Genomic DNA, 12,386 nt, shown 5'->3' on the forward strand with positions numbered 1-12,386 from the left:
TTCCTATTCAAAATTGTGGCACAGCACACAATGAGAATGAGAATGTAAGTGAGGAGGGGAGGTGAGGTAACAGAGCAAGTGCATACTCAGAAGCAGGTAAAGGGTCCTCTTGGAAGTATGGATCCTGCAGAGCCTGCTCCGAGGTGATCCTTTTCGTGGGATCCATAGTGAGCAGTTTTTGGAGCTGAAATATCACATAAGGAAAGTTAAGAAATATAATACGTAGACTGATTTTATATATACTGTATATGTAATACATTTAATACATACCAGAAGAAAAACCTTGCTGTCTGGTTTTACTTTATGTTTCTCCATATATTTAATGAGGCTGCTGTTTGCATACCTGTGCAAGAAAAACATATTACTTGAATTATGGTGTAAGATTTCGGCATTAAGCAACAGCTGTCTTCATTATCTGTATGTATTTGTTTACTGAAACTGTTAAATCACATTTAATATTAGCACATTTATTGATATCTGATTAAATGGAAATCTTAAGATTAAAACCAGTGTGTTGTGTGCTGTTTATTTCACATGATCTAGACTAGAGTGAAGCATTAACCAAGTCTTACAATTTAAAGAATTAAGTGAGATAGGGCAGCTGGAACAACCTGGTCCCTCGACTTGTTAACTCAGGTATCACAGCAAGGTGGTAAAAAATAAGCCGATCTCCACGCCCAAAACCACCACACAATTCATAGGACCACAGACTAACTAACTCACGTTGTTCTCCTGAAGTCTTTCTGAAGTGTTGGGTATTCCGGCATTTTTCTGATATCTTCCCAGTCTTTATCTGGCAAAAAAAGTGTACCGAATTAAATGAAAAACTACAGGCAAGGACTAATTTCTACACAAAGCTTAATTAGATGGATTACTGCAGTCATGTAACAATTATAAAATACCTTTCGAATTCTGTGACTAACTATCTGACTGCCCTGTCTCTGAACGAGTACCCACTCTAGCTTTTGCTCTAGGAACATGTAAAGTGATATGATGCTGTGACCGAAGAGCATAACATTCACAGAAAAACAGTTACAAGTGGTTGAGTTACAGTAGGGATGACCATTTGAGTTCAGACAATTAAAAACAACAGTAGCTTCTTAAGGCAGGCCTGAGAAGCAGTTCAGTAAAAAAACATCAATGTGATCATGAGCAGGAAGCAAAAGTTAGACGGTCACTTTCCTGAGACATACAACTCCTATTTCAGTACAATACCCAGGTTTTCAACTGACGTCTTTTACTTGTGCATTAATGTAGATACTAAAACAAAGCTACTGTAAGGACCACTCCACACAGAGGTACCTGAATTCATTTTCAAAGGTGTAGTACGAAAGTAATAACATTTTTTTTCTTCGGGCCAAAGATCACGGATAGTTTTCTTGCTACTGATGGCTAGGTTATTATCTGTTTGCAATTTAGCAGTCAAATCAGTGATCTATTTCTCACTATGGTAAATAATGGTATTGTCAGCATATAAATTAATATTAGTAAAGCTGCAACCAGTTGGCATGTCATATATAAAAACAGAGAACAAAATTCTAGTATTGAGAGTGAGTAAATACTATTTCTGGTACACCCCGATTCCTATCAGTAAGATAAGACTCAGTTAATGGAAAGTACCTGCTGGGAACCCCATGACACTGAAGATCCTGTCCAACTGGTCGTGGTGAAAGGGGTTGCTTGTTTTGATATCCTCTTGACGACAGTGAAAGATAGGTTCTGACGTGAGAAGCTCAGCAAAGATACAGCCAATCGCCCATATATCTGTATGAGAGAGAGAAAAGCCCTCAGGCACGAAAAGCCCCTCAGGCACGTTCCATATATCTGTATGAGAGAGACAGGGAAAAGCCCTCAGGCACGTTCCATATATCTGTATGAGAGAGACAGGGAAAAGCCCTCAGGCACGTTCCATATATCTGTATGAGAGAGACAGGGAAAAGCCCTCAGGCACGTTCCATATATCTGTATGAGAGAGACAGGGAAAAGCCCTCAGGCACGTTCCACATATCTGTATGAGAGAGACAGGGAAAAGCCCTCAGGCACGTTCCATATATCTGTATTTGAGAGACAGGGAAAAGCCCTCAAGCACGTTCCATATATCTGTATTAGAGACAGGGAAAAGCCCTCAGGCACGTTCCATATATCTCTATGAAACAGAGAAAAGCCCTCAGACATGTTGCTCAAGCAAGGGAAACAACAAGGGCCATAGTCATCCCAAGGTCTAGACATCAATCCTTACAATCAAAAACTAAAAATGCATTTTCATTGTCCAGAAACACTGTGCTGATTGCCCTGATCAGGAGAAAAATGGTGGGTCGACCTGTCAGAGGACTGCAGTCTAGCAGATTGTTCCCTGTTTTGGCAGATGTTCACAGATACACGTGTCAGTAAGAAAAAAAAAAAAAAAATTACATAAAACTTGAAAATAGTTCAAAATAAGCACTTAAAAATGAAGTTAATAAAACCCGAAAAACAGAAGCCTTACATACAACACCTATCTAAGCAAGGTGCCGATAATAATTGTACATATTTAAAACGTGATCAAATAAACAGATCAAAGCCATTATACAATACTGCATGCTTAGATGCTAAAAATCTAATGTGTGTGCATGGCTAAGAATCCATTTGGAAAAAACCTGAAGCAAAAAATGAGCTTGAGAGAAGAGAGTGTGATTCATATTTTCAGTGAAATCAGCAACAAAGGGAAAGGCCTCCATTGTAAATGCTTACATGTATAAATGGGCTTTTTGCTTGGTGATGATCAGCTCATATGTGCAGCTCACTAGCATCAGTACATTATATTAGAAGGTAATTCAGTAGGGACACAACTGAGTGAAAGAACACAACAATTAGTGGGGAAGATTGGCATGCTTTGTGGAAAACTGTTGCTGTGTTCTGCGAAAGCATGCCAATCTTTCTGTCAGCGCCTATGATACAAGAACACTTACACTAAATAGATGCAATTACAATGAAAGCCTGGTGTATAAGAAACGAGCCATATTGTATATTGTATTGTATTGTATTGTATTGTATGACAAAGGCCTGGAATACTCACCAATGGCTTTAGTATAATGTCGGGCTCCTAGCAACAATTCTGGTGCACGATACCAAAACGTTACTACCACAGGGTCCAGATCCGCCAAAGGCTTAAGCGGTGAATTAAACAGTCTTGCAAACCCCATGTCAGCTAACGAAAAAAAATAATAAAAAAAGAAATGGGTATCAATATCATTCAACTGGCAACCAACCCCTCCCCTTCCCTTCCCCCCACAGGACGGGTTCAGGTTTTTGTTTCAGCCTGCTCTTTATTTTTTTTTGTAGTACTGTACGTGTTTGTTATATTTCTGTTGATAACCTAGTTTAAACCATTACTTGCCCCCCCAACCAAGGTTTCCATGGTAACAAGTTTACCTATTTTGACTCTTCCTCTTTCAAGGCCTTCTCCCATTACCAGGATGTTGGCTGGTTTCTGAAAAACAAGAGAACTTGTTTTAGGGTCCTGGATGTTATACTTTCATTGAATATGCTGGTTAACAAGTATGACACGTCATTAGGAAAATAATCTAATTAATTTCAAATGTTTTGTTTTCCAAAGCAGGATAACTAAATTAATAATTAAAATATAATAAACAAACTATAACCTATATACCCTAAATAAATATAAAATAATAATAAAAATATTAAATATAATAAATAATAATAAAATATATAAATGAATATAATATAGATAATTAAAATAATAAAAATCTATCATTAATTAATATTAAATAATAAATCAAATAATAATAATATAAACGTGTTCGTCATCATAATTATAATGGATTCAGAATCCAACCGAGGTAGTCAGAAGGAGACTTACTTTTAAGTGTTTTTGTTTTTCGCTTCAAGTATTTTTCCTAAACGGAAAGAAAAATCCCTTGGGAAATCTAGCAAAAAATCCCATGGGATTTCCATCGTTAATTGGGACCCATGAAAATCACATGGTTTACAACCCATGGAGTTCCTATGGCATTCTTAGAGGTTTATCATGGGTTTTTAATGGGGTTCCTATGATTTTGTTTTTGGGGTTATATACATACATACATACATACATACATACATACATACACACACACACACACACACAGTGGCTTGCAAAAGTATTCAGACCCCTGACCAATTCTCTCATATTACCAAATTACAAATGGTACATTGAAATTTCGTTCTGTTTGATATTTTATTTTTAAACACTGAAACTCAGAATCAATTATTGTAAGGTGACATTGGGTTTATGTTGGGAAATATTTTTAAGAAAAATAAAAAACTGAAATGTCTTGCTTGCATAAGTATTCAACCCCTGTGCTGTGGAAGCTCCCAGTTTGCACCGATGAAAGAAATTGCCCTAATGAGGACACAATTACCTTACCATTGGCCTCCACCTGTGAACCATTAAAGTTGCTGTCACATTTTCTGGATAAAAACCCCACTGTTGAAGGATCATTGTTAAGGCAGTGAATCTGAAGGAAAATAAAGACCAAAGAGCATTCTGTAGAAGTTAGAGATAAAGTTATACAAATGCATATATTAGGGAAAGGGTACAAAATAATATCCAAGTGTTTGGATATCCCAGTGAGCACAGTTGGATCAATAATCAGGAAGTGGAAGCTGCATCACACCACCCAGGCACTAACAAGAAAAGGCCATCCCTTAAAACTCAGCGCTCAAACAAGGCTGCGATTTGTGAGAGAAGCCACAGTGAGACCAACAATCACTTTGAAGGAGCTACAGAGTTCAGTGGCTGGGAGTGGAGTAATAGTGCACCAGTCAACCATATCAAGAGCTCTGCATAACACTGGCCTGTATGGGAGGGTGGCAAGAAAGAAGCCGTTACTCAAAAAGTACCATCTGAAAGCACATCTGGAGTTTGCCAAAAAGCATGAGAGTGACCCAGCTGCGATGTGGGAAAAGGTTTTGTGGTCAGATGAGACCAAGATAGAGCTTTTTGGCTAAAACTCAAAGCGCTGTGTGTGGCGCAAACCTAACACCGCCCATGCCTCAAGACACACCATCCCTACAGTGAATTATGGTGGTGGCAGCATCATGCTGTGGGGATGCTTCTCAGGAAAACACTGCAAGAGAATCTGCTTCAGTCCGCTAAAAAACTGAAGCTTGGGAGGAAATTCACCTTTCAGCAGGACAATGATCCCAAGCACAAGGCCAAAGCAACATTGGAGTGGCTCAAGAACAGAAAGGTGAATGTCCTACAGTGGCCCAGTCAAAGTCCTGATCTCAATCCCATTGAGAATCTGTGGCACTATTTGAAAATTGCGGTCCACAACCGCCGTCCAACCAACCTGAACAACCTGGAGCAAATCTGCCAAGAAGAATGGGCCAAAATCACTCCCACACTGTGTGCAAAGCTGGTACATACTTACCCCAAAAGACTTAAAGCTGTTATTGCAGCGAAAGGTGGCTCTACCAAATATTAATGTGTGGGGGTTGAATACTTATGCAAGCAAGATATTTCAGTTTTTTATTTTTCTTAAAAATATTTCTCAACATAAAACCAATGTCACCTTACAATAATTGAATTTGAGTTTAAGTGTTTTAAAATAAAATATCGAACAGAACAAAATTTAAATGTACTATTTGTAATTCAGTAATATGAGAGAATTGGTCAGGGGTCTGAATACTTTTGCAAGGCACTGTGTGTGTGTGTGTGTGTGTGTGTGTGTGTGTGTGTGTGTGTGTGTATATATATATATATATATATATATATATATATATATATATATATATATATATATACATACACACACACACACACACACAGTGCTGAGAAAGTTTAAAATGTAATAGTAGTGTGTGTGACAGTGTTATTTTAACTGAGGTTTTTATAAATGAAATATTGTATAGCAGCTTTAAAAATGTAATAGTACTGTACATAGCAAGAATGGATAAAACGTGTTCATTTTAACAAAGCAGTTTCTTCAATGTGTCTTAAATCTGGCAAAGGGAATAAATCATTTTAAAGTACTGACAATGTCAAAAGCAATTACTGTACAAGACACAGATGCTAGGAATCCCTACCCCGAGCCCTTTGTACTGTACTAACAGGCCAATATTTTTGTTGGCACAACAGTGTTTTCAATACACTGGTACAAACGGAAATCCATTTGCATTGCCATAAACAATAAAAGTAGTGATTTAATAACCAAATGAGAATCCCAATCCTGTTGAAACTATGCTTAATAAATTTCTACTTGTTACAGCATTCTGCGCATATATTTTATACGCGTATATATGTATGAAATACGCGTATATATATATATATATATATATATATATATATATATATAATATATATATATATATATATATATATATATATATATATATATATGCGCAGAATGCTGTAACAAGTAGAAATTTATTAAGCATAACTTCGACAGGTTGGGATTCTCTAAGTGGTTAAATATATTATGAATACCTGTGACAGTAAAAGCTGTCTGCTTCTTAACTATAGCAAACCAAAATACTCACCTAATTCCATCTGAATTCTTTCAACACTGCAGTGTATACAGTATAGGAAATACAACTCCATTAAAAACCACACCAGAAAGGTATTGTTGGCTACCCTATATTTTTTTAAGCTTTGGGTTATGACTGTGAATCTAATGTCACATCAAACATTGCCTTTCTTGCAAGCAATGTCTGTTGCTATGGGAACAGCACCAGCACTGACTGTTACAGTTCAAAAACACTGGCCACTGATTTCCAACAGCTTTTTTGAAAGTAAACATCTCTTTGATTCAGCTCAATTTGAGCCATTTTCTAACTACTGCTGTGTTTGTTAAGCTGTTCGGGAATGAACTGAATGCCAAATAAACTGTAAAATGAGGCCTAAATGCAAATTACAAACAAATACAAACAAAACACACACACTATGAAAAACGAACTCTATTTCATTACCCCAGTTCTTTCTAGTTTCTACATAAATATGTGAAAGACAAGTAAATTTATTGTTAAAAAGGAACATAGTAATATTTAGCTGGGAAAAAAACAACACGATTTATAACACAGAAAATGTAAAGAAAAACGTTACCAAATCAATTTTTCAATGGCACAACCTGTTTGCATTTTCCACGGTGGGTAGCCGAGTGACTGAGGCAGTGGATGAATCATGTGTTGTAAACCCCAGATCATTGTAATTGATAAAACAATCTCAAGTTAGATCACATCAAAAGGCTTATGTGTTTGTTTGGGGTTTTTTTTAAATCTATGTAAGAACATAGTAATATAGTCATGACTCAAAGATAATTTTCTATCAAGGCTACACAAACCAAGACATCCATTTTATCTCATTCCTCCAATGTCATAGTCTGAAAGATTGTGCTCAAGAAAAGGTTTACTGAACAGAACTCACCAAGGGATCATCTTGACCCTAACTAGTTACTGCAGATTTACTCAGTGCAGCACAAGCCTGTTCTGTACATTTCAAAACACTCCCAAAGGCCAAACCGTTTCCAAGTGACAACAAAAGTGATGGAAAATCAGGATCATCTTAATGTCATCTTTATTTATCTTGTTGGTAAACCTTGGTATCAACACCAATCCAGTGACATAGAAATAGAGCATGTAATAGTACACTCCCTGGTGGGCACCAGCTCATAACCAATGCCAGCTCCTTGGAGAAAAAAGCAAGGCCAATTATGAACTCTCCACTGTCTTGAAACTGTTTGCTCCCCTATGCCTTATTGCATGAAAAACATTCTGCTTGGCATAAGTAAAAATCCAATGCACTTTAGGGTTGCATCAGTCTGGGTCTGCAGGCTTTATTAAAATTAAGGCCCATATATTGTAGCCTCTAAAATACATGGATGTATTATGTGAAAGAGGAAGTGGCCCCTATAGGCAGTTGCCAATGCACAGTCAGGCATGTTTACTTCAACAAGCAGGAGGTACCTGCCAGAAGCATATCAAGGGGTAGGATTCAGAAAACCCTAAATAGCACTAGGGAACACCCAAACCATATGGTAAAAATAATTTAAAAAAAAAAGATCTGGGATAAAGTGAAAGAAGCGTATCATTTTCAACTAAATACTAACAACAGATAATACTAAAATCTTCCACTCACATTTTGTGTAGATTGAGTAAGTTTAGTTTTATTTAGCCTGATCATTTTTAATGTATGTTGGATTAAAAACTGTTTAAAAGATGAGCAATACTTCCATACGCAGATCTATATTAAGAGACAATTTGTGTATGGTTAGTAATTAGTTAAGGATATCGCTTTGCCATGGTAAAAACATGTAAAAAAAAAAAAAATCACAGCTACAAATTGGCCATTTCATGAAATGATCACGGCTACAAAGATTTGAACTTAGTTATTTATAATGCAATGCATTGTAATATTTTAATACTTGTGCTAAATAAACATCTACTTAACATATTTAATGTGTTTTCTTTAAACACACTTCCGATATCCTTTTTGTTAACGTCTATTTAAACACAGCTGTGGTTTTGTTATTAAAAGACGTACATTCAATGCTCACTTTTGATGCACTGTCTGTCACCCCTGAGCATATTGTTAAATGAATAGAAGGAATGTTCTGCTGTTACACTGTTGACAGGTACTGTTGAGCACTGCAGGTGTTGCAAGAGTTGCAAATCAGGGTTTCATGCTTCTCCAAAACTGTAAACCGTCCTCTATTTAGGTTTTGCATTAATCAAGGGCATATACAGGTATCATTTTAAGTCTGCTTCTCCTATAAAGCTGCTCCCTCCGATTTCATGAAATTGTTTTGGGACACTGGTCTGCTAATTGTTTAGAACTTCATTCTGCCACTTCACTTGCTTGTAGTTCTGTGTAAGCATTCACCTTTATTTGACGTCTGCTAACTGCTTTAACTTTGCACTGAAAACAATTCAAAACACTGCTCACTTTTGATTAAGAGTGGAAACAGCAAAATTCACGGGTTCTGTGAAAACATGACAACCGTGATATAATCGTATCCTTAATCATAGTTCTTTTAAAATGTGTTGGAATAGTCAAATGCACTTGTAATGCAAACTGGGTTGAGAGTGTAGGGTGCAGCATTCAGAGATATCCATTGAGATAGTGTAGTGTGCAGCATGCAGCGACAGCCATTGTGAGAGTGTAGGGTGCAGCATTCAGTGATATTCATTGTGAGAGTGTAGGGTGCAGCATTCAGCAATATTCATTGAGACAGTGTAGGGTGCAGCATGCAGAGATGTCCATTGAGACAGTGTAGGGTGTAGCATGCAGAGATGTCCATTGAGACAGTGTAGGGTGTAGCATGCAGAGATATCCATTGACAGTATAGTGTATAGCATGCAGAGATGTCCAAAGCAAATAACTGCTAGCCATGATTTTTGATCACCACAAGCTTTTTAAACTGTCAAACTGAGCCACAAAACCCTCCAGCTATTTCAAACAACTTTCAGTAAAAGATAGCTGCTGCTCAACTGTCCTCTTCAACTGCATAACAGCAGTGCTGCACGTGATGGGCCATGAAATTAGTTCATAAAATATGCTCTGCAAAATTCACCAAGGTTACCGTGCTGTCTGCTGTCAATTAGTCAGGTAAATCTGGCTTTATCTAAATCAGCTACTGTATATAAAATGATTAAGGAAATATGAACCACGGCATATAAAATCGCTGAATTGAAGTTGTGTTTTTTTTTTTTTTTTTTTTTTTTTTTTTTAAATACTGTACCATTTAAAAAAAAAAAAGGCTGGGAAAAAATTAAATGCATACCAAAACCGTAAACAGAACGACAATAGCAGGAAAAGAGATAGCACTGAGAGACTGGGGTGGTTACTCTTGGGGGAAACCTTGGTGAACAATCAGATCAACTCAGCAAAGCAAAGACAAATTCTGGTTATTGATAGAGCTATTCACAGCCGGAAAACAAAACCACACCAAGATAAGAGACTTTGGCATCCATCTGACAAGAAGCAAGAATATAGCAGGATTCAAGATAAGGTTTTTTTTTTTTTTTTTAAATACACAACAAACATGCAGCTGGTCTCGTAAATCATGGCATGTTTTTGTTTTGTAGCGGTTTCCATCCGAAAACAGATTCCGAGAAGCAGTCGAGTTTTGAAGCAGGAATTGTTTGACATCAGAGTATTATATCAAATTGGTGGGTGACACTCTGTACTTCTTTCTGTAAAGGTTTAAACAGAATACAAATGTGATGGTTGAAAAACTATTGGGGGGCTTTCAACATTAGCTCAAGAAACCTAAAGCAATGGGAGGAGCGGGATTTTTAACTACCGTATTGCTTCAAATTTAAGATGAGCTTTTTAACCCATTCTTGTAAAAATTGCACTGCGTCTTATATTCGAGTACTGCAATTACAATGAGCTTGTAAAAATCACGTGACAGTCTGGAATCTGCCGAATGTAAACGTGCTGCGTCAAAACCAAAAAATGTCAAGTTCACATTCGACAAACGTGAATCACGGAGCGTCCGACAGAGATTTACAGTTTTTTGCACACAAAAAGTTATAGAATTTGCTAAAACAAATGGAAATAGAGCAGCAGGAAGGCTGCACGATATTAGCAAATCCTGTGTCAGGAAATGGAGATTGCTGAAACCGAAGTTATCGGAAAGCAAGAAAACAAGCAAAGGGTTCAGTGGACAGAAACGCGGGCGGTTTTCAGAAATCGAGAAGGGATTTACGGACTTTGTAATTGAAAAACGAAGTGCTGGTCTACTAGTCAGGCGAAAAGTGATCCGTGAAGAGTTTGGTTTGGGCGAAAAGTTTTATGAAACAGCAGGGCTTTCCCTTGTGTAGCAAACCTCTGTGTGTCAGAAAACTGCCTGCGGAGTCTGAAGAGAAACTTTTAGAGTTTCAAGCACTTTGTTATCAGGCACCGTTCTAATAAACATCACCAGCTGGGGCAGATTGGAAATGCTTACCAGACCCCGGTATTTTTTGACATGTCAAGCAATACCACAGTTGCGCTGCATGACAGCAGATGGACATAAACTGCCTCCATGCACTGTTTTTTTAGCGTAAAACCATACCGAAAGAAAATTTCCCTGAAGGAATTTTTGTTCAAATATAGGAAGGCGGCTGGATGACAGAGGCGCTTGTATTGGATTGGCTACAGAAAGTGTGGTTTTGGCGACCCGGTGCGCTGTTAAAAGCGAACGCAATGTTTGCACGGGATGCGTATAAAGGACACAGTACTGATGCTGTAAAGAAAGCACTACGCGAGTATAAAACAGACCTAGTCGTCATTCCAGGAGGGATTACATCACAGCTTCTGCCACTGGATGTCAGCATGAACAAACCGTTCAAAGACACACTTAAAAACATTTATCAGAAATGGCTTGCAAATGGCGAGAAACAGCAGACACCATCTGGACGAATGCGCTGGGCCCCTCTTCCCGTTCACTGTGACTGGATCATCAAAGCATAGGGCTCCATAAACACTAAGACTGTGGTACACTCCTTTCAAAAAATGTTACATCTCCAACGAGCTTGATGGAACAGAAGATGACATTGTCTGTGGAATGCCAAGTGAGAAGGAGGACTCCAAGCTCAGAGGACGATGACTAGGTGCTGTACTCTGTTAAAGTATTAATATGGAATAGAGGGTACTTTAACAATATTCCTAACAGATGCATTGTATTGCAAAACTAGTTCAGTACTGTTTCTTATAAGCACTATAAAGGATGTACTATAAAGACTTTCAATATAAATCACTACAGAATAGGTCCTAAAAATCATTTTTTGAAAAACAAAGTTGATCCATGCCTGCTGTGGGAATCTACTGGCACCATGTGAAACCTAGCTTGAGCCCTGGTCCCTCTCTAGGACAGCAGAGGCCCTAAAAGAACAGGAAGGTGTTGTCTCCTCCTAGTCTCTTCAATTTACTGTACTCTAACGAAGAAAGACAGTCAAAACATGTCAAATACTTTTTACTATTACTACATAGACATTCATTTATTTATGTATTGCATTTATCTAGTTCTTTTATATAAAAGTATCACAAAGCACTGTACAGCACATAGTAGAAAAAAGAACAAACCGCAATACATTTGTAAAGCATGTCACACATACAACTGCCACACTTGGCCCATTTAAATACAGATGTAAGCAGTAGACACATAATACAAAAGAAGGAATTTTAAAATTACATTAAAACCCATTAAGACAAGGAAGCCATTTTATAAAAGTGCGTTTTCAGTCTTGACTTGAAAACTGTAACGGTCCCAGCTTCCCTTATAAATGAAGACCCTCGGAATAACCAGCAGCCCTGCATCCTGCGATCTCAAAGTGCAGTTTGGAAGTCGGGGTCAGTAACTCCTGCAAATAACTTGGTGCTAATCCATTCAGGGCCTTGTAAATTAAAAGAAAAATCTTAA

General features: G+C 37.6%; 1 protein-coding gene across 2 annotated transcripts in view; it reads right to left on the reverse strand.

Annotated features, from left to right (window-relative positions):
• The window catches only part of LOC121317568 (cyclin-dependent kinase 19-like), a 63,324-nt gene that overhangs the window by 8,864 nt on the left and 42,074 nt on the right, over positions 1 to 12,386 (reverse strand). For both annotated transcript variants that reach the window (XR_005950510.1, XM_041253644.1), the window contains exons 5-10: positions 3,412 to 3,469; positions 3,056 to 3,187; positions 1,621 to 1,764; positions 724 to 793; positions 271 to 343; positions 87 to 184 (exon numbers count right to left, since the gene is read on the reverse strand). Coding sequence is in view for 1 of the 2 variants with exons in the window: in XM_041253644.1 (XP_041109578.1) it covers positions 87 to 184; positions 271 to 343; positions 724 to 793; positions 1,621 to 1,764; positions 3,056 to 3,187; positions 3,412 to 3,469 (575 nt within the window). In the remaining variant the exon portion in view is untranslated. The remainder of the gene's footprint in view (positions 1 to 86; positions 185 to 270; positions 344 to 723; positions 794 to 1,620; positions 1,765 to 3,055; positions 3,188 to 3,411; positions 3,470 to 12,386) is intronic.

This window comes from Polyodon spathula, chromosome 6, assembly GCF_017654505.1.
Source record: "Polyodon spathula isolate WHYD16114869_AA chromosome 6, ASM1765450v1, whole genome shotgun sequence".
NCBI classification, from domain to species: domain Eukaryota; kingdom Metazoa; phylum Chordata; class Actinopteri; order Acipenseriformes; family Polyodontidae; genus Polyodon; species Polyodon spathula.